This window comes from Alligator sinensis, unplaced genomic scaffold, assembly GCF_000455745.1.
Source record: "Alligator sinensis unplaced genomic scaffold, ASM45574v1 scaffold600_1, whole genome shotgun sequence".
In the NCBI taxonomy this organism is placed as follows: domain Eukaryota; kingdom Metazoa; phylum Chordata; order Crocodylia; family Alligatoridae; genus Alligator; species Alligator sinensis.
Genome location: NW_005841859.1, coordinates 2,005,986 through 2,028,500, shown reverse-complemented (window position 1 = coordinate 2,028,500; position 22,515 = coordinate 2,005,986). Strand labels below are relative to the sequence as shown.

The 22,515-nt window shown below is 38.3% G+C and overlaps 1 protein-coding gene across 8 annotated transcripts in view; it reads left to right on the top strand.

Moving 5' to 3' along the window:
- BRD1 (bromodomain containing 1) overlaps nucleotides 1-22,515 on the top strand; it is a 99,990-nt gene that overhangs the window by 14,604 nt on the left and 62,871 nt on the right. For all 8 annotated transcript variants that reach the window (XM_006016494.3, XM_025215293.1, XM_025215286.1 and 5 more), the window contains exon 3: nucleotides 13,458-13,614. In XM_006016494.3, coding sequence (XP_006016556.1) covers nucleotides 13,458-13,614 — 157 coding nt within the window. The remainder of the gene's footprint in view (nucleotides 1-13,457; nucleotides 13,615-22,515) is intronic.

Genomic DNA, 22,515 nt, shown 5'->3' with positions numbered 1-22,515 from the left:
GACCATCCCAGCCAAGTGTCTGTCTAACCTGCTTTTGAAAATTTCCAAGGATGGAGATTCCACAGCTTCTCTAGGTAGCCTGGTCCAATGCTTGATTACCCTCATGGTCAGAAAGTTCCTTCTAATCTTCAACCCAAATTTTCCCTGCTGAAACTTGAGGTCCTTGCTTCTAGTTTTGTCCCCTACAGCCACAGAGAAAAGGCAATCTCCGCCCTCTCTATATGAGGTATTTAAGACTTGTAACAAATTCCCCCCTGAGTTCCTCTTCTGTGTACTAAATAATCCTAGTTCTTTCTGTCTTGCCTCGTAAATCTTGTCTCCTGAGTCCTTAATTTTTGTTGCTCTGCACTGGACTCTCCAATCTCCACATCCTTCTTGAAGTGTGGGGATTAAAACTAGATACAGTACTCCAGGCAAGGCCTTACTACTGCTGACTAGAACAGAAGAATGAGTTGCATGTGTTACTCCTGTTAATACAATCCACCATGCTGTTGGCCTTTTTGGCAGCAAGGACACACTGTTGGTTCATATTCAGTTTATTATCTACTGCAGTGGTACTCATCCTTTTGGCCCACTGCTCACCAGGCTGCTCCATGAGCCAGAGTGAGCCCTGAATTAATTTGTTGAATCCCCACACCCAGTACAGCATGCAGGGCCACACAGTCCAGTCCACAGGGCTCTCCAAAGATCTGGAGCTTGCTCCCCTGCTACCAGTTAGCTGCTCGTCTTAAAGTGGAGCTGGTTGATAAGGACTGAGCACCCTTGGTCCGCTGTATCCCTCAGTTTCTCTGATGTACTGCAGCCTAGCGGTCATTCCTTAGTTTCTATTTGTGCATGCAGTTATTCTGTGCTAGGTGCAGGCCTTTCCACTATTCCTTGTTGAATCTCATTGCATTAATTGCAGACCTTTCCTCTAGTTATCCAGGTCCAGCTGTGTCCTCTAGAGCATCTTCAACTTCACCCAATTTGGTGTCATCCACCAGCTTGCTAACCACGCACTCAGTCCCATCATCCAGATTGTTAGAGGTGTTGAACAGTACCAGACCCAGGGCAGACCTCTGAGGAACCCCACTTGATACCTCTTTTCAGGTAGACATTGAGACATTCATGACTACTCATTGAGCATTATGATCTAACCAGTTATATATCCACTTTACAGTACTTCATCTACTCTGTATTTCCATTACTTGTTAATGAGAATGTCATGAGAGATGGTGCTAAAAGCCTTGTTAAAGTCAAGGTATATCACTCCAGTGCTCTCCCCTCATCCACAGAACCTTTCATCTTATCACAGAATGAACTCGGGTTGAGCAAACATGACTTACTCTTGTTGAATCCATGTTGGATTTTCCTTATCTTGTTCTCTTCTAGGTGCTTCACAGTAGATTCCTTGAGGACCTGCTCCCTGATCTTTCCAGGTATCTAGGTCATGCTGACTGATTTGTAATTCCTCGGATCCTTCTTATTCCATCCTTAATTGTGGGAGACCTTACCTGAGCTCCATGAGTTCTCAAAAAGGATACCCAATGGCTTTGAAATTATCTCACCCAATTTCTTCAGGACCCTGGTGTGTCCTATTTATCATTGCTGACTTGAAAGCATCTAGCTTTTAAATAATCCCTAACCTGTTCTGCCATCATTCTAGCGTGTTTGTCTTCTTCCCTGTCTCTGCTGAAAACTGCACGTGTCATCTGGTAGCTGCCTCAATTTGTGAAGAATGAAGTAAACAAAAGCATTAAATATTTCATTCTTCTCTGCATCATTCATAACTAGATTGCCTTCCGTATTCCGGAAGCGACCTGTGATTTCTCTGGTCTTCCTTGTTTTTGACATACTTGTAGAATCCGTTTTCTTACCTTCTGCATCCTTTGCAAGCTGCATCTCATTGTGCCTTGGCATGCCTAATTTTTCTCCCTGTATGCCTGTGGTGCTCTTATACTTTTTCCTAGTACTGTGACCTGATTTCCACTTTTTGTAGGATTCCTGTTTTTAGTTTCAACTCACTGAAACAATTGCTGTTTAGCCAGGCTAGTGTGTTGTGCTTCACTTTCTTCTGTCACTTTTCCATAGCTTGTTCCCTTGAGAGCATCCCCTTAATGTATAGCCAGCTCTCTTGGACTCCATTTCCCCCCTAAATTTGCCTCCCAGGGATTCTGACTGCTACTCAAGTTTGTTGAAATCTGCTTTTCTGAAGCCCAGCGTCCTGGTTCTGCTGCCATTTTTCCTTTCTTCCTTTGGAACTTGAACTCTTATCATTTTGTGGTGACTGTCACCCAAGTTATCTTCCATCTTTTGCCATTTCAGCCAGTTCCCTGTTTGTGAGCAGTATGTCAATAAGATCTTCCCCCAGTTGTTTGCATGTCTATTATCTGTTCCAAAAAGTTATCTCCAACACTGCAGGAATTTGTTGGACAGCTTGTGAACTGTGCTGTTTTCCTCAGAAATGTACCAATAGTTAAAGTCTTTTATGAGAGCCAGGTCCTTCAATTTGGAAATCCGTCAGTTGGCTAAAAAAATACCTTGTTCACCACCTCCTGGTTTGGTGACCTTTAGCAGATGTCTACTATAACGTTCCCCCAGCTGCTGTCCTCTTCAGCCTCTACCCAGAGACTTTCAGCAGGCTTACTTTCCCTTTCATACAGCACCTTTGAATACATGTGGATCATCTTTATGTACATTTAGCAACACTTCCTCCTTTCTTTCCCCACCTATCCTTTTTCAACAAGGTATACCCATCCATGACCATACTTCAGTCATGCAAACTTTCCCATCATGTCTCTGTAATCCCAATTTAATCACAATTCTGTAATTGTACTAGAATTGTACTTCCTGTTTTTTGTTCCCCATACTTCTTGTATTAGTGGTTCAGGTATTTAACTGTCCTATCCTATCCCTGAGAACATTGCTAAGGATTTTGCTATTGCTTCCCCTTATTAATTTTTTTCCCAGGTCCCCAGGCTTCTTATTTACCAGGCTTTTGTCTCCATCCCTTGGTGGACCTACTTTAAAGCTCTCTTCACTAGGTTAGCAAGGTTGTATGCAAAGACACTCTTCCTTCTTTGTCAGGTGGACCTATCTCTTCCGTAGCCCTTATTGAAGTACCATCCCATCACTGAAGAAGCCAAAGCCTTGCTGGCACCACCATCTATGCAGCCAGGTATTGATCTCCTAGATATCTCTGCTTATAGGTGTTCCTTTACCTTTGAGTGGGAGGATCAATGAAAATATCACCCAGACCTTCACCATTGTGCCAAGAGCCATGTAGTCACTTCTGATCTGCTCAGGGTCACCCCTGCCTTATCATCAATGCCCACTTGGATAAGCAGCAGTCACACATGCAATCTTATGAAAGAGTTGTAAAGTTTCCTTTAATTTATGAAAATCTTTATTTTCAAGAAGTTTAGGAGGATCTCAGCAAAACTCAAGAAGTTCTAACTCACACTGATCTTGTTTAGAGAATTCACAAGGGAAAACTTAAGTTCTGCAGCATTTCTAAGATTACTTTAACTACGTTGTCTAAGTTGCATGATAGGGTTTTTATAGGACAGTTAGTTTAGCTTAGATTTATCATCAGGGTTCATAATGATTCAATATTAAAGTCTAGTATATATTCTAAAGTTAAGATATATACTCAAATGTACTTTTGGTCCTTAATATTGCTTGGTATTAACTACTTTATGAATATGTATTACCATTCATTTTTTGAGTTTTTCTTTAGAAATGTGAGTTTCTTATTTTTCTGCATTAACACAGGTCTTCATTTACATACCATTTCTGAGCCCAGTGATTTCTTAATTCTTGTTCTTATTTCAAAATTTTGTAGATTTCAAGTTGTTGGTTGTCCCTTTTAAGCACGTAAGTCTTGGCATTTGATCCTGTGCTGCTGGTATTAGAAAAGGAGTTTCCACTGTGTAACTTAATTTAATACGATTCTAGTGGGGAAAAAAAACATACATTTTTAGAGGGGTTTAGGTTGTAGCCGTGTTGGTCTAAGGATATAGGCAGACAAGGTTCCTTGGGTGAATTTGATATCTTTTATTAGACCAACCCAAATGGTTGGAGAATTAGTTATTAAGCAAGCTTTCGGGTTCAAAAACCCTTCGTCAGGCTAAGGAAGCTGCAGCAGTTGGTGTGTGCTCTTCCTGGATGGAATGAAAAGTAAAGAAGCCAGGGGCTGGGCTGGGCTGGGCTGGGCTGGGCTGGGGAGTCAGTTGCCAGGCAGATTGTAATGTATCAAAAATCCAATGTCTGTGTTTAGTCCCTGATCTCTAGTATCCAGCAGGTTGATGAAATGGAGCTCATAGGCTTGTCTTGTGGATGTGTTGTGTAAATTTCCCTTTATGATCAGGACTGAGAGATTGGAGAGAGAGTGGCCCTCCTGTGAGAAATGTGCCCACATCTCCACCACCTCCACTATTACTACACCCCACAACAGAGCCATCAGCATCCCAGGATCTTACAGCTGCACCTCCAGGAATGTAGTATACCTCATCCAATGCACCAAATGCCCTGATGGAAGATATGTAGGAGAGACCAGACAACAACTGCGCACCAGAATGAACGCACACCGGAAATCCATCAAAGACAGAAACACCCAATTACCGGTGGGGGCACATTTCTCACAGGAGGGCCACTCTCTCTCCAATCTCTCAGTCCTGATCCTCAAGGGAAATTTACACAACACTTCCCAGAGACGAGCCTATGAGCTCCATTTCATCAACCTGCTGGATACTAGAGATCAGGGACTAAACATAGACATTGGATTTTTGATACATTACAATCTGCCTGGCAACTGACTCCCCAGCCCAGCCCAGCCCCTGGCTTCTTTACTTTTCATTCCATCCAGGAAGAGCACACACCAACTGCTGCAGCTTTCTTAGCCTGACGAAGGGTTTTTGAACCTGAAAGCTTGCTTAATAACTATTCTCCAACCATTTGGGTTGGTCTAATAAAAGATATCAAATTCACCCAAGGAACCTTGTCTCTCCATACATTTTTAGATGTATTCTATTTTAATTGGTTTACATAGTTTGAAAACTTAATGTGAAGTCAAGTGTAGCAGAAGCTTTCTTGCAGTTGTCTTGTAACCATGTCTTTATCCTGAACTGCAGTACTCTTGTTATTTGGTATTAAGTTCCTAATCAGTGACTATGAGTAAGCCACCAATTAAAGTGAATCATGCAGCATTATGTTTAGATAATGCATAATAATTGCTAGCAGAGCTGATTACTTTCAGTTGTCAGTATTATGGGATATATTTCAAATAAAAGCCTTTAGAAATTAGGCTGCCCCACTGGTGTGTCTATTCCAAATGCTGCCCTTTTTCATTTTTTAATCATACTTCAGAGGTAAGGTTTGGTTTTTGTTTCTGAACCTCTCATCATTTGCACAACCTCCTCATTGTGAATGTGGATCTTACCAAACAAACGCTTTACCTATATTGTATAACACTTTAAATTGAACTTTAAATTGATTCTTCTCCCCAAGAGTTTATAGAAAAGTCTTCATAAAATAAAACTCTTACATAATAGAACAGTTATGCTGCTCAACAGAGAAGTTACTTTAACAGCTTGAAAAACAGGTTATATGTCAGTCTCTTTAGAGAAGTGCTTAATAAAAGGATATTCCAATATTCATTTTTGGTATAGAGCAGCTTAAATATTTTTAAGTCTTATGATAGAAGTATTTATTTATTTTGTTTTTGTGCAAGCACCTTCAAACTACATTTTTATAATTATGTATTAGTGAGATATGCTAAGTGACCTTTCATCAAAGGCGGCAGTAGTAGTTGTTTTGGATTTTCAGTATGTCACGGGCCTGGCCTTTTTAATATTATTTTTTTCCAGTGGTTCTCTACTTGTGTGCTGTGGGGCAGTTATTGCAGGTTAGTTGAGAACTAGTGGACAGTAGAGAAATAGTGTGCTAGTTTTCCTTATTCACCCAGTGAAACTGAAATTTATCTTGCAGTTGTGAACAGGAGTGCGTTTTCTGGCATAAATGATAAATTAATCAAGGACAGCAACTTGGAAAGGGTCCTAACTATTGGCGTATGCCAGCGGTGGCCACCCTGTGGCATGTGGGCCACAAGTAGCACAGGCAATCTCTTTGTGGCATGTGGCAGATCAGGGAGGTGACGGGCAGCACAGTGGCAGATAGGGCAGGGAGCAAAAAGCACAGCAGTAAACTGGGGAGGGGAAGGGCATTGGAGCAGCACTCAGGGAGGGTGCATGGCTAATTTGTGGCATGCCAAAAAAGTTGACCCCCACTGGTCTATGCAACCACTAAGATTTTGGAGTCACTGAAGTTAAATCTTAGCTTATTTTCCAGAAACAGCCATGGCATGCACATGCATTGGTAACAACTGTGTGGCATCTTGTTGCATTGTAACGTATCGTATTCCTTATTTCAATATATATTTGAGGTGGTTAAAAATATATTGCATCCACTTATCCAAGCAATACATTTTTGTATTTTCCCAAACCTGTGCAATTGAAACTTGGACAGCAGCTGGAAGCTGGGCACTCCTCTCCTCTCCTGTTAATTGCAGATGGTCTGAGACTACAGTTAGGACAGTGAGTCCATGAAAACATAATAATAATAAAGGTTTTTTTTCCTCTAGTGTGGAAAATTATTTAGGAGTATAGGGTTAAAAAGAAGGGTTTTATATGCTTAAGGAGGTAGTGCACAGTAAGCTGGGAAGTGAATTTAAAGTTCATTAACTTGTAAAGTAGCTAACTTGCTTTTCTAGTGAATGCATCAAGTGTGGTCTGTCATAGTTTCATAGTAGCTAGGGTCAGGAGGGACCTGAACAGATCACCTAGCCTGACCCCCTGCCACAGGCAGGAATGAATGCTGGGTTCACAAGACCCCAGACAGGTGATCATCCAACCTCCACTTGAACTTGTCAGTTGTTGTGGGATCCCAGTGTAGGCACAGTCATACTGGCCATGAAGTGCTTGTCCATACACTGTATGTGAATAGCCTTGGTATGGAAAAGTAGGTTGTATGTTTATCCAGGGTATGTACTTACCCAATTTTAATGTAAAAAGTGTTTGCTAACCACCTGGTGTTGTCAGTGCCTTGGTATTAGTAGCTCTGAAACTGCCTGGCTTTCGTGAAACTATGAGAAACCTTGAAAATGAAAGTATCTGACTAGTTTCAGGACTGCCACTACCACAGAGCTGACATTGCTGTGTGCTCTAATCAGTGGTTACATCTTGTCAGTGGCTGCTCTCAGTGGCGAGTTCCTGTCACTTTCTGAACTTCTAATACAGTGAAATCTGGTTAATTAGTCACTAGAAAAACTTGTAATTATGGTATTATTAGTCAATGCACTGAATCCCTTCCAAGGAACCTATTGATTTATACACAAAATGGCTTGGCTAATTAATCAGCAGGTAGTGGAATAGTCATTTCCCAATGTACAGGTGTACTAAACCACAATAGAATTGGCTTTTGTTGTGCTTAAAAGGTACTGACCTTGCCCTCCATAGCACTGGTACAATCACAGGATGCTTGGCAGCAGATCTTGACTTTAACAACTACCCATTCTGTTTTGTATAATTATCTTCTGTTTTGATGATGAATTCATGGAAGAGCACAAAATTATGGTGATTTGATTTAATTCTACCCATGTAATTTTTTATAGAGAACATTCTGAATTCTTTTAGTGAGAAATTGTACATTAAGCATTGTATGTATAAATACAAATCTTGTAGCGTTCTGGTACAGTGAACCAAAGTGTGCACAGATGGTACTTGGTTTTTGTAATTGTCAAAAATCATTTATTACTGTATGCCATACAACATACATCTCATGAAAGTTGTAAATGGCTAATTAATTATTAGCACCAATTACTGCCATTGTCAGTCTTCCTTTGAGTAATAAATTAGCCATATTTTACTATAACAGCCCAATAAGTAGAATGCAGTAAGCTGCAAAGAAGAGGGATATAGTTTTTGTGCAGTTAACAGGAGTGCAGTTGTATCACAATATAATCAGGCTGAAAGTGTATGTATGCATTTAACCAATACATAGATCATCAGAGTTTGTTACAGTGTGATCAATAGGCAACTACTGCAACTGGCAATTAACTGAAGTCCCCTATCTAGACCCTTTCATTCTGGGAACTAGTACAGCAGAACTTAAATACTTCATATGGTTAGTTTTCTTACCCCCCTTGTGAAGATGACCATTTACAAAGTAACTGGGAGTATACAGAGCAGCAGCAAACAGCTGTGCCGGACTGCTGAGGCACTCAAGCTTTGTGCTGCAGCTTTTATTTCAATGGCTGCTGTTCCTCCAGATCAGCTGTGTGGGACCAGTCATGCACAGCTGAGTGAGGCAGTTGAGCCCACCACAAATTGTGAGTGGCTTCCCTTGATTTGGCAATCCGGTGCAACAGATTTAAATGGGTAGCAAACCACCCAGATAGGAATGATCCAGGTTCTGCTGTAGAAGCTATGGCAACAGAACAACTCAGGATTGTGTGTAAACTCTGCCCTAGGAGGGTATGTCAGTATAGCAATAATAGCGGACCTTTTCTAGTACAGGCAAGGTCCAGTATTGCAAAACTGTGAATAGCTTCCGATGGTACCATTTAATTTTTAAAAACTTGAATTACCCCAATTTTAATTCCCAAATATGGGTTGCTTAATGCTTTCTACTCTTTCTACTACCTCCCAGACTGATATAAGGTATAGGATGATAAGAATTCAATCTACAGCCCTGGTGTATTACATTTCAGTATCTTTCTTTTATACAGTTAGCAGCAAAAGTATCTTAATACTGAAAACTGCCAGCTTTCCAATGGGATAGTAGTACACTGTTTGCTTCTAGCTCTGAATGAGTTCTGTACATTATTTAAACTATACTATCTTTGTAAAACATAGGTGGACTGTTTATGTAAAATCGCTGTTCAGAAGTGTAGTAGGGATCTGAAATGTTAGGAATACTCCCAATATAGGGAAAAAGCTTCCTAATCAAGAGTGCTTACGTATGTGCTTAAGGACACTTTAATTTCACCTTAAGCACCTACATAAGTGCTTTCCTGAACAGGGGTGGATTTAAAACACATGCATAAGCCAAAGTGCTTTCTTTAGATTAGGGATTATGTGCAGTTGCCACCATGACAAAAAGGTACAAAGGTTTTATTAATATAACATATACCACAGATGTGATGGTGACATCCACACAATGAAGTAAATTTATCTTGAAGCTGTAAATGGAAGTGCATTTCCTGGTATGAATGGTACATCAATCAAGAACAGCAACTTTGAAAGCATCCCAACTTTTTTGTCTCTGCCACTGTTAAGGTTCTGGAATTGCTGGAGTTAAATCTCTATTTACTTTTCAGAAATAACTGTTGTGCATAGTTTCTACCTGTGTGGCATACATGTAAATTCATTGTTTGGTATTGTGTTCCAAGTAACAGGAATATAGCTGCCAGAATTTGACAGCAAACGGATAACAGCAAGACTATGCTTTGGCTTTGTGGACCTTATTCTTGCAACAGTAGACAACACCCTATCATGTCCCAAAATTTAGTGGTGCTGGGCTGTATAGATTAGATACCTTTTGAAATGACAGGTCTCTGAATTACTTTTTGTGGCAGTATAGGTATGATGGGTGAGGTGATTTTTACTACAGTAGTTGTAGAAATTGTGAGTTTAAAGAAACTTCCCCACTTTCATAATGTACTCTTAACTCAATTAGAGAAAATGCATTGGATCATGAGACGGCTAGAACAGCGAGAGCACTGACCTAGGGATAGAGTTGGGGAATTACTTTACCACCCCACCTCCCCCACCTGGCCAGTACCCCTCCTGCATTGCCCAGCAATCTGCAAGGTGGTAAGCACTGTAATATAAAAAACAGTTTTTAAAATTTGATGCCACTCAATTCACAAAAATGAAAAATGATTTATAGAGGGGTGCTTCCAGTCCAAAAATACCAATGGGATATGCACTCAGTAAGGTTGTTCGGCTGTTTGCAGGCATAATTAATAGCTGTTTCAAGAATGTTATTTATTTTTCCTCACACCTAATATGAAATTTACTAAAAATTACTCTTCTGGAATTGTAGCTTTAAGGATACGTGGTAGAGAGGACTTCAGAATTCAACAATCCCAAATTGTGGAAAATGCATTCATTCTGACTAACAGAGAGCCCCTACAGAAATGTACTTCCGGAGTACATTTTGGAGTGCTTAGAATCTGACTTACAAGGAAGTTTTGTAACTCTCTCCTGCTAATTACCATAACTGTTGTAAGTGTTTTGTATTTTTGGAAAATTTGACCTTAGTCTCATCAGAAGGACTTGTACATAAATAACCTATACATGAAGTCCATTCATAAGTCTTGTATCTTAAAATAAGGGCATGATTCACTTGAAGTAAATAATTGTGGAAGATCTGGATCACAGTACCATATTGGGAGACTGACACCGTATTTAGGTTTGAAAAGAATCCAGCTTGGCCTGTGGGAGCTCGGGACCAGCAGCACACCACAGCCGGGCATTAAAAGAAGCATCCCCAGAGTATTCCTAACTCTTCTGTTCCATCTACCAAGCCATCCCTGTTCTGTTCCACCACCAAATGTTGTAGCCCTTTACATCACTGTTGGCCATATGAATCAGTAACAAGGTTAAGTACAGGTGCCTTAGGTACTCTTGGGGGTGGAGACTTGTTGCCTGTGCCAGGGGGCTGAGTTGCAAGCAGTGGCCCATAGTGACAAAAGGTTGCCAACCCCTACCCAAGATATTCTTAAAGGTTGCTTAGCTGACCAGATTCTCTTCTGTCAAAGACTGGCTTTTATTGACCGTGAAAGTGCAAGTCATTGCAGGTTTAGGTGTTCGTACCACAGAGACTGCCTGTGCCACTGCTTGGCCACCCTTGGCCTAATACATTGGGTAGATTCTGAAGAGGTCAGTCTGTTCTCTGGTGTTCTCCTTGGTGTGCTGTAGCAAGGAAATACTAATTCCAAAGTACTTCCAACATCACTCAACTACAATAGTATTCAGTCCTTAATATCTCAGCCATCACTGGTTGTCTCTTTCTATAAGTCTGGAGGGGAATCTGGTATATGTCTGTTCTCTTTGATAGTCAAACTCCTGGCTTAGCTTGGATAAATTATCTTTGAATTCAATAATCCCTTATTGAGCAGGATAAATATACCTTGTAAACCTGTTATGGTTGATAATTGAATGCATCTGATTGATTGATTGAAAATACCTTGGATTTGTACATGTTGAGGTGTATCTATTCTGGGGTCTCCAAGCATTTTTATGTGAATCTTTTGTAAATGATTCGGCGTATGTTGTTTCCAGGAAAGCAGTGTCAAAATAGATATTGAATTTCATCTCTTTACTATAATGGACATTCATTTTATCATGTTTGCGTCAAAGTGGGTTCCAAAAGAGGTAAGTCTGCCCTGGCAGCCTACATCTTTCTGCACCTTTTACCATTCAGGAGACTTACAAAGCAGCCATATGAAATCTTTACATACTTTCTAAGCACTGTTGGCTTGATTTCTTTGTTACCTTAAAAAAAAAAAAAAAAAAAAAAGTTTCAGGAGTGACTTAGAACTGGTTGTTGAAAATCAGTGGGACTTAGGAGGAGCATTATTAGTTTGCTCGGGTACTTTTGGACAATTTTACCCTTAGCCTCCAGATAACTGGTAGACAAGTTAGAAGTTATAATCTCTTCCTAGGTCAGAGGTGTCCAGATTTTCTAGTTAAATTTGGAAATTGCACTGGCTTCCGCTGCTCACTGATTTTAAAAAATGTTTCTTTTTTTCCGTTAGATTAACAGAAAAGACTCAAAGAATCTGGAGATATATTTTATACCTTTACTTAAAAGCACAATTTTAATGTTTGCTGTAGAAATAAAGCATCTTTCCTGCACTTACTGTTGCCAGTTTTTGTTTTACTGAAACACCCCTAAGAGCACCTTAGTTTCCAAAAGGTGAAGGTATGAAGAGTATCTTTCTGAGTAGAGAATTAGCAGATTTCCTCTACTCCCATGAGAATTTTCTAACTCTTTATGGCTTTCCTTCCTGCCCAAAACTGGTCATTGAAGTTCTCTGAGTTCTTTTTGTTTCATTGTGGGAATTGAAGTCAGAGAGATCCTGTTTGCAGCAACAGCTTTCAAATTTTGAAAGTTCCCACCTAATTTTTCGGCTCTTAGTCTCGGGGATGTGTCATGTCACACATTTTACACTGTAAAGTATTCTAAACAACACTATGGCCTCAAGGCACTAAGTTATTTTGATTCCTAACTCCCATTACTTTTTATAGGAGTTGGGTGCCTACGTACTTGTGTGAATTTGTTTTTGTATAGGGTTTTTTTATTATTATTTTTAAAAAACCCTCATGGACATCTTACAGTGGCTGCAGATAAGATAGTGGTCCAAGTTAGGAAGATTAGTCATAAACTGAAAAGAGATCTGTAAGAAATGAATATCCTTCCTAAACTGACAAACACTAATAATGAATGAATGTACAATATTTACAGCTGTGTGACCTTTATAAATCTATAATCTATCAACTGACCTGTTATTTGTGGTAGAATTTAGTCCAAATGGGGATTTAGACACCAATTTTCCAGGGTGTTTAGAGGTTTTTATTTATGTATTTATTTATTTTTACCATTAAAAAAAATTAAAGGAAAAAACAGATGGAATTCTTTTCAGAAACATTCTGATCCCTTTTGGTCTTCTTTATGGGTCTCATAACTTATTTTATAGCCTCATCTTGTGATTCATATGTATGCATGATTTCCATTGAAGCTTGATGAGTTCTTCACTTGCTTTCAAGCACATAGACTAAAGTCATCACAGTATTTTATCTTCGGATGTTTTGTTTAATCAGAAAAGTCTATTTTCTGCCTACTTACCAAAGGAATGACATGGATACTTTGACACCACAGCATACTTACATATTTTAATAATTAGTGTCTTTTAAATTTGTATGTAGAAAAACCTGAAAATTCAGTCTTTAAAAAGGAAAACTATAACATGTTGTATAAAATAGTAATATGCAAATATAATTTAACATTTTAAAGAAATTTAAGATTGTAATTTCTGGTCATCATTTAAATATCAGGTTTTCTAAACTTACTGAGATTTTACACTCAAGTCTAATTTGGGAATATGGTTATGAGTTAGCAATTCATGAAAACAGATACATCTTTTATATAAAACACTATGATTTGTTGCTTGGTAGAAATGGAAGTGTCAAATAGCTGTTGTTTTAAGAATGTGTATTTCTTTTTTAGTAAAATAAAATTGAAGCAAGTGAAACTTAATCCAAAGAAATTTTGTAATTTAAGAATGCCATGCCTTTATACATTTCAATGTATATTTTTGAAAGAAATTGAAATTATAATAGCACATTTTTCATAACCAGACATGTTTGATGCTTTGCTGCAAAAATTAAACTTTCAGTTTTTCCACATTTTAGATTAAATAAAATTATGAATCAGGTGGCCATTCAACGGAAGAAGCAGTTTGTTGAAAGAGTACACAGTTACTGGTTACTTAAAAGACTGTCTAGGAATGGAGTTCCTCTGTTGAGAAGGCTGCAGTCCAGCTTACAGTCACAAAGAAACACACAACAGGTATGTAGCACAATTCTTACTGGAAAAAAAAAAGGATTTATAGTTCTTTTAATTTAGTTCCATTTTATAAAGAGCAGAACAGTAAAAACAAACTAGGAAACTTATGTTTCAGTACGGTATGATTTCCTTTTTAAAAATAATGTTAATGCAAATATCCTCGTAATACTAGCACGACTGTTACTTAGCCCCTGTAAACTTGTTTATTTTTTTAAGTCTCTTTTTGGATGTGCTATTTTCTCATGTGTGCTGTAGCAAGGCAATACTATTTCCAAAATACTTCCAACATCACTCATTTAAAATAGTATTCTGGCCTTAATATCTCAGCCATCACTGTTGGATGACTTTTTACACAATTAAAACCCCAGGAAAACTCAAAGTGCATTTTTTATTTGAAAGAGACATTAGGAGCAAATGAAGTAAAAATATAACATTGGCCAAATGGAGAGGAGAATTAAAAATTCTGGGAATATCCTGCAAACAAGGGAAAGGTTAAACGAGCTGGATTTCAAGGGCCTGCTTCTGCTGTTTTGTATCTGTGGTAGCAAAGATAACCACTTAACTCATTAATGGTTAAATTCATCTCTTTATAGACAACAACCTCCGTACCATTTCAGATCCATTTTAAGCCCCACTTCCATGTTTTACATAACATGTAAGTGAGGCGTAGACTTATGCTGACCTGCATGAAAATGACTTTCAGTCTGATACACAACCGTTGGACAAACTGGAAAATCATATATATATTTAGCGCACACTTAGAAATCGAAAGGGAAACATTACTAGTCATCACCCAATTTTAGTATCCTAATTAGGCACAGGAAGAACTGATGCATTTTACTTTTTTTTTAAACTGCTGCAAGTTTTAGCACAGGTACTCTATAAACATACTTTTAAGTAGCACTTTGGCACCTACTTATGTATAGTACAAAGTACTATGCATGATATTGGTCCAAAGCCAAAAGGTTCATGATTTACTTTATAAATCAGCACTACTGAATGTGTGTGTATATTCCAGATCAAAGGATCAGCATGCTAATTAGCCCGCCTCATGACTTGAACCCATTGTTCATCAGTCCTGGGATCCTCCAAAAATTATATGCTGATGAGGCGGAGGGCAACCTGATCTGAGGATGGGGCCATACTAATCATGCACAGCAGGCTGAGAGACGGAGCAACAAAGGGATTCTGGGTGCACTGTTTGGTGATTTTTGCCAGACATTTAAGAGTGGTGAAGAAAATACGAATCGTTGGAAATAGTGGGGGGAGAAAGGAACAGCTCAGCTCTGAGAGTGAAGAGGAAATCCAAAAGTATACAGTGTAGTGGCTCACAATGATTTGAAAAAGAGTCAGTGCTGATGGGGACTGCTATCAGTGGGCATTGCCATATAACTTACTCAGATGGGTTGCACTAACCTATTCTTGTGATAAGTTCCCATCAGCATGTTTGCCCAGTATAGGTCATGTACTTCATAGGCATGCTCAGTGTTGACTACATTTAATCAGCTTCATAGTTGGTTTCTGTTACCAACATGCCGTTTTTAGTAGCAGTTCAAAGCCAGAAAGTGTATTTAATGCAGTTTTCTTCTATGCAAATATAAGATGAGGAGTTTTTCCTCCCATGCTAATTGGGTGGGGTGGAGGGGGATGGAAAAGCCTTCCCCTGATTTGAGTAATTATGGTACTTTTGTATAAATTTATGCATTACTCAAATATTAGCCAGTTAAAAAAAAAATACTCGAGTAATTTTAAAATGAACATATCTGGAGCTGTCTAATATTGTACTTCTCAGTATTTAACTATCTCCTGAATGTCAGTGTATGCCCATTTTTAAACTTAATTTGTTCTTGAAGCTAGCATAACTACAGATCACCCATTTGTTCTTGCAGGCCTAGGTAACAGATCAGTGAAGTTGTTACTGTATATATGCAATACTATTCCTCAAAGCATGGATACTTTTCAAAATTCTGTACAGTCGTATGTAAATATGTATCTGTTCAAATCAGTCAGGTGGGTGATTGTTTAGTCTTCAGGCTCAAGATCTTGATAAGAAATCTTTATATATGTTCTTGATCTAAAAAACATCTGAAAAAATAGACGGGGGTTTTCTCCTTTGTTACAACTAACTTCAATTTTAGGTGTAACTGATACAATAATATAAATATCCGTGTTATAATTTCAAGATTTTTTTTAAACTTAAACTGAAAATTACTGCCAAAAGAAATAATCCTAATTGAAAAATATGAACTTGGTTGGTAGTAGCTGATGATTATATATATTGACTTTGAAATCAAATAGAAAGACTGAAGCTTTATTTGTACCTTATTCCTTTAAACTCAGAAAGAATCCCATGAACAGCTTTGGTTACCCTTTTTTCTTCACTCATAAGCTTGGAGGAGAATTTGCAAATATAAACCTGTTTTTCCTAGTATTTAAGAGCTTGTCTATACTTGAAAATTAATGTGGGTTAAGGTAGGGTGTAAGTTTGCTGTAGCAAGTGCTGAATTCAGGAATGATTACTATTTATTAGAATTAAACATTGCCAACCTTTAAAGTGTGGAGATTTTTTTAAATGCACTGTTTTTAGCAGTTAGACCCCAATGGTTGTCAAACTTCCTAAAGTCACAAAACCCTTTCATATCGCTTTTTCTGCCACAGAACCCCTAGCCCTGGTTCCGTGGGCCATGTCAGCTGACACAGAGCCAGGTGACCTGGCTGGCAATGGCAGCATACTGCCTCCCAGCCAGCTCTGCCATTATCCCGTATCTCTTTGCAGAAACCATAATGATTTATCACAAAACCCCAGGGTTCCACAGAACAGTCTGAAAAACACTGAGACAAAGCTGCTTGCTTCTGATTACTTCTGAGGTTCAGGAGTCAACGTTAGGGCTGAGATCTAGGGAGTTGGCATTACTTCTTTGTTCGCATTCCTTTAAATAAACTTGTTTCTTATAATACAGGAACAAGGGAAAGTCCAACAAAATTTAATGGCACCAAATTAGAAAATGAAAAAGGAAGAGATACTTTTTTTTAAAACAGCATAATTAACCTTTGAAAAGTTGCTTGCATAAGATACTTTGCATAAATTTGGTATCTTTTATTAAACCAACTCAGATATCTGGTATAATAAAAATACCCGATTTACCCAAAGAACCTTGTCTGCCAATGTCCTTAGGCCAACGTGGCTACAACCTACACCCTTGCATAAGATACTGTGCTTCTGGGCTCAGTAGAATTCAGAAAAGTGTCTTGGTGTAAAGAGATGTCTCATTTCCTGAGAGCCTTTTGCCCTCAGATCCTACAGACCAGTCTGCTGTGCAGTTTTACGTACCTGTGAAGCATGTAAAATAAAATATGTTCACTCTCCCCATCCCCACAGTACTGCTAGTTGGTCATGGCTCATTCAAGTTATTTGTCAGTCATTCTAGGGACACGTTTGTCAGACGTTGTGCTCTCCCTTGCCACCTACTGGCAGAGGAGCAGCATTGCAGCTTGGAATGTGTAAAGGGCTGTGCCATTTTTTCTTTTTGTCCTGGGGTTTGACTTGGATCAGTTGAGAAATGAATGAGGCCTTCTCTACAGCCTGAATGAGAATGTTCAGTTACATTTGATGTGATACAAGTTTTCTGTGTTTTGTTTTGTTTTTAAGAAGAAATAATGTCAGCCAAAAGCCTGGCAAGCGTTACCAACATACTTCCCTTATTCCCTAACTGGCACTTCTCAGGTTTCTTGCATTTCCTTCTGAAACTATTATTGCCTCTGGGAGAATTGATGGTATGGCACTTTCTGTGTTTACATCCGAGAGGGTGATTACCAAGTTAGAGGCTTTTGTGTGGTTTTACAACTTAATTAAAGCATAATTATATCACATCACCTTTACGGACTTAAAGTACAACTGTGTTGTAAACACTTTCTCTGATTTATGTGGGTTTTTTGTTTTGTTTTCTTTTGTTTTGTATTCTGATGCTTTTTCTAGATTCCGATATATATATTATCTATGTATCTAGGCAACCTTCTGTAAAAACAAAAAAACAGAAATATACAAAGAGCAGTGCCTTTTGTGATTCACAAATGCTGCAGCTGCAGAATTGGTTGCTTTAATATATCTCTTGTAGCAGAATATAACTGCTAAATCTGATCTAATTTTTCCTTTATTTTTTCCCTAATATTTATAAGTGTATATTTGCAGAGATTGTTTCACATTTAAATTGAAAGCAGCCTGAAGCAATCATAATATTCAGGTTCAGGTTTGACGTATTCACATCAGTTTAAATTTTAATTTTGAAACCTAATTAAAGACAAATGAAATAGCAACTTTGTTTAACTATTTCAGCAGTGAACATATTTTTATAATCAACATGCAGTTACTGAGTTAATTCAGAACAATGAGATATAAAGGCAGACATTTACTGTTTTGTATATTGGCTACTTGGGTACTTGACTGTCATACACTAAATAGGGGAACAAATATATTAGACCTCTCTGCATTACAGAAGTTTCCTTCAGATTAACTGCAAGAAGATAAAAGGAGATTTATCTCCTTGTCTCGGTTAAAGCCCCAGCAGCTTCTGGATGCATAAATCCCAAAATATTCCTCTGCCTTCCCCTATTGTCAACATGTAGCTGCCAACATATTTCTTTATGCTGGGTAAATTAATTTTTATGATAGTTCAGAAATTTGAGAAAGTTAAATGAAAAACTCTTCAAAATTGGAGGTTTGATTTTAAATTACGTTCTGTAATTCACAACAGAATATTGGGTACATTGCTCATTTTGAAACTTAACAAATCTTACAACCGTCCTCTCCCCTGCTTTTAAATTCACTCCAAGTTGCCACATTATCTATGTGTTGCAGAAATTGGGGTGGCCCCAGGTCAGATTTTTTGGTCTAGTATGACAGAATGTACAAAACCCAGGGTAAGAGCATATGAACTGATTTTTTTGATTTCATGAAAACTTCTTATCCGAAGTGGATAACCGATATATTATTTTACTTCATTTTAAACGTCTCCCCCTGTGCTAACATAATTATATGGCTCAATTTGATTGTAAAAATAAAGAAAATGTTAAGTTCTATTTACATGAGTTAGATGGTTTAGCCCAGCAGTATCCAATTAATCTGGCCCTGCAGGCTCACGTCATCTGGCCTACAAAGTTGGATTTAACTGTGGTGGCATTAATTGCTGCAGTTTCCAAAGCTGTGGCAGCCACTGCTGCTCCCGTTTCCAAATTTCTACCCCTTCTGCCCCAGGATCTGTAAACCCTGGATCCAGCCTGCAGGGTTCCCCACAGGTCTAAAAATGTGATGGCTGGGCAAGCAGCTGCAGCATTTAATTACCTTTGTTCCAACAGCCCCATCAATTCATATTGCTGCCACATGCCACACGCTGCAAAATTTCCAGACCTGGTAAGCGCCCTGTGGGCTGGGTGACACCAGCTCAGTGAGCTGTATTTTGGTCACCTTTCATTTAGCTACTTCTAGTTAATGTTGAAGTAAATTCATTTGGGTCAGTTTAGACCAGTAAAAGAAAATATGGATTGTTGGTATCTAAGCTCAGTCTATGCCAGCTTTGCCAGGATATGTGTCAACATGCTAAAAATAACTTGCAAATAATCCCCCCCCCCCCCATTATTTCTAAGGTCTCTTAATGTAAGCATAGTCAAAGAAAGTGTTGCTCAGTTGGTGTCCTTTCAGGTGTTCAGTAATTATAATGGCAGCGATAAGCTTATTTTCATGTAAGTCATGTCTGTATTTTGCTAGGGAACCATACCTGTGCCCATTCAAAACACATAGTTTCTTTTGAAGTCTGGTATAGATTTAAAAGTTTTGCCAGTGTAGCTTTTTGCAGCAGTGGTGTGCTTTTTTACACCATCTTCCCTTCCTGACTGACATAATTATGAGAGTAGAAGACATAGATTGGGTATAGTTGTTAATTCTATTCAGGGAACTCTTTTAAAAGCTATAAAGGCTTTTATCTATAGGTATTTTACAGCACTCAGCTGGAAACTGTATATATGGAAAATACCTGTTCTTTCCTCACTTTTTCTCAAAACAGCTCAGCTGTTTCTGCTGAGTGCTGTTTGACATACAAATTTCCACCAGTATAATTCTTTTTGTTGGGAGTCAGCAGATGTCAGTACACACATTGTGCCATCAATAGCTCATTGGGCTTAAGGAGATTTAATAACTCAAGAAAGGTATTTTCCCCAATTGTGTTTTGAAGAGTAATAGTGATTCCATAGCTTTGGGGTAGGAACTTGAAATTTCAGAGAATGTCTTGGGATAAGCAAGAGGTGCTTTTTAATGTCACAATAAAAACCTAATGAATTTGTCCAGGCTATAAGCATCTAAAATGGCCATTTTCACATATATCTAATAGAGATCGAAAAAAGGTCTTAACCATTGGAAGAAAGTGTACTTGAGACAAGGACTAGACCACCAGTTCTTTTTCACCTTTTCTGCTAACTGATGTTAATTATGCGTGCTTTACAGTCTGTATTACAGTGCATATGCTGGTGGTCCTGTTTTAAAAGGCAAGGAAGCGTAACTTCCGCGTTTTATAGGTGGGCATATCGATTGTACAAAGTCATTTCTGGTATATTTGGGAATAGAGCTTTGGAGCCAGATTCACAGCACATAAGCAAAGCCTAATGGCAGCAAAGGTGACCTTAAGCTACCCTTTGCTTCTGCAGAAACTTGGGCTACATTTGGAGCAAATATGGCTTCTGGCAGAAGTTCAATCGGCCCTTGGGATTGCTTTAATTTATGGAAGTGTTCAGATATCTTTCCTTCCTTTCTATGACTTACCCCTACATTGAGGGTTACAAATATGAGATAGGCCTTTGGCCTCTTTCTGTTCTGAAGGGCTTTGTTGCAAATTGTTGTCTTTATAGACCATTCAGCCACATACAAGGAGCTAGATTCAGTCCTCAGCTCTTCTTTGGTAGACAGATTTTCTTTACGTGTTCTTGAAGTGCTATGCTCTCTGTAACCACCTCCAGAGCAAAAATTGCTCAGTGTGCCTCCATTATGGCCTTTTGGGGCAAAGCATTCTCATTTTTCATTTATCCAGTAGAAACAGTAAATGAATCTCCATTTTCTTAGAACAAATTTTTCCTACTTTTTATCAAGCCAGAAATGGATAGAGGGGTAGAGGGGAACAAAATAAAACTTTACAGTATCTTAATTTTTCAAACCATTTACACAGATCTGTTTACTACTATGAGCTTGTAAAAATGTCTTCAGATGCATTATGGTATAAATTTCCTAGCAAAGATAGTATTAGTTAGTATTAGTTAGTTAGTACAGTACTAGGTATCCAACACACAGCTCACATTCCCAAATACTTAACTACTCTGTACTGCATGTTAATTCCCTTAAAGCCAGTTCTTTCCTTTCTTTTTTCGTGTCCTTGTGACAAGATATTTAGCAGAGTTTGCAGATTCATTGGAGTCTTGACAGGCCACGCTATGAGCATTTATGCTATGGCCTCAAACTTGTAACCTCTGGGCTGTCAACCATGTGCCTTAGTGCCTGCATCACCCCAGCCCCCTGATCAAGCTTTCTTCTTGTAAAAAATATTTTTTCTGTTTATTTCTTTTGTTTAGCAGGTTGGGGAACTAGCAATTTTTTAAAAGAATGGTGACAAGTAAGAATCAATTCAGATAGAAGTTGCATCTTTTCATTCTGAATTTTTGTTCTTCTTATGTCAACAGAACTTCTTGTTGGTTTTTGTCAGAGGAAAAAGAAATCCTCTAGACATGCATAGGATGTTGATAGGCAGAACCAATAAACTTTGTGCATCTTGTTAGGGGTTTTTTTTTTTTTCATTGGGTTTTGTTAGAAGGTCCTAAAATGAGATCTAAAAGGGAACTTAAAGAGCTCTAGTTCTCTCCTGAGTGGATGAGTTAATGTTTGTTGACAGGCCAGTACATCTTTCCTTCTGCCTAGGTAGGCAGAGGCCATTTTTTAATTTAAAGTAAGGTCAGGGCTGAAGTGTGGTCCTTGACTGACATACTTTTGCGAACAAAATCCCAGTATCACAATGGAGTATTTTCTTTTCTGGTAAAATACTTCTAATGTAGATATAGTCAAAACTTTTCCTTTTCATAGAGAGAAAGGAGACTACAACAGTTATTCAAGGCGGTTGTCTAATTCTGCTCTAGTTATCTCTGTCTCCTTCAGCCAGTATAGTTGGATACGGAAACATGGAGGACTGTAATTCCAGTGCAGACCTTTCAGTAGAGTAAGTCGTTGTTAAGAGTGCTCTGGCAGAGGGATGGGGGCAGGGAATACACTTGTTAGAGGGTCTTCTTGCTGGAATAAAGAGGGCTTTTCAGAATTCTCACAATGATACTTGGCTTTTCCAGGTCCAATTCAAGATTTCTTATTTCGATTTAAATATAAAATGGTATATATTGAAATGGTTTCAGAAAAAGGGGACCAAAATATCTAGTTTTTACTTTTTTCTTTATGCCTTTGGAAGTACAAAGGGGAACAAACTTGTGTTCAGATTGACATGATAAGAACTCTCAACTTAAATGAAATATTTACAGTAGTGATGATGTAACAAGACAGCCATATCATTTGTTTGAGTGCTTAAAATTATTAACATGTTAAGCATAAAATACTGTGCAGAAATGTACAAGTATTTATTTATAAACTGGAGATCTGTTGGTTCTCTTTGCCTCCCTTTGCTTCAGATACTGTATCCTGAAATCATTTTCCTGAACTTTTGACACGGGGCATCTAGTAACGTTATTTAATAGAAGGACTGTGAAAGGGTTTTTTAGTTGTGCACTTGATAGCTTTAGTATTTAGCTAAGCTGTACCCTTACTTAGCTAGGCAGTCTTTGCATGTATACAGTAGTTTTGACATTTCAGCTTTTAATGTGTGTATTTTA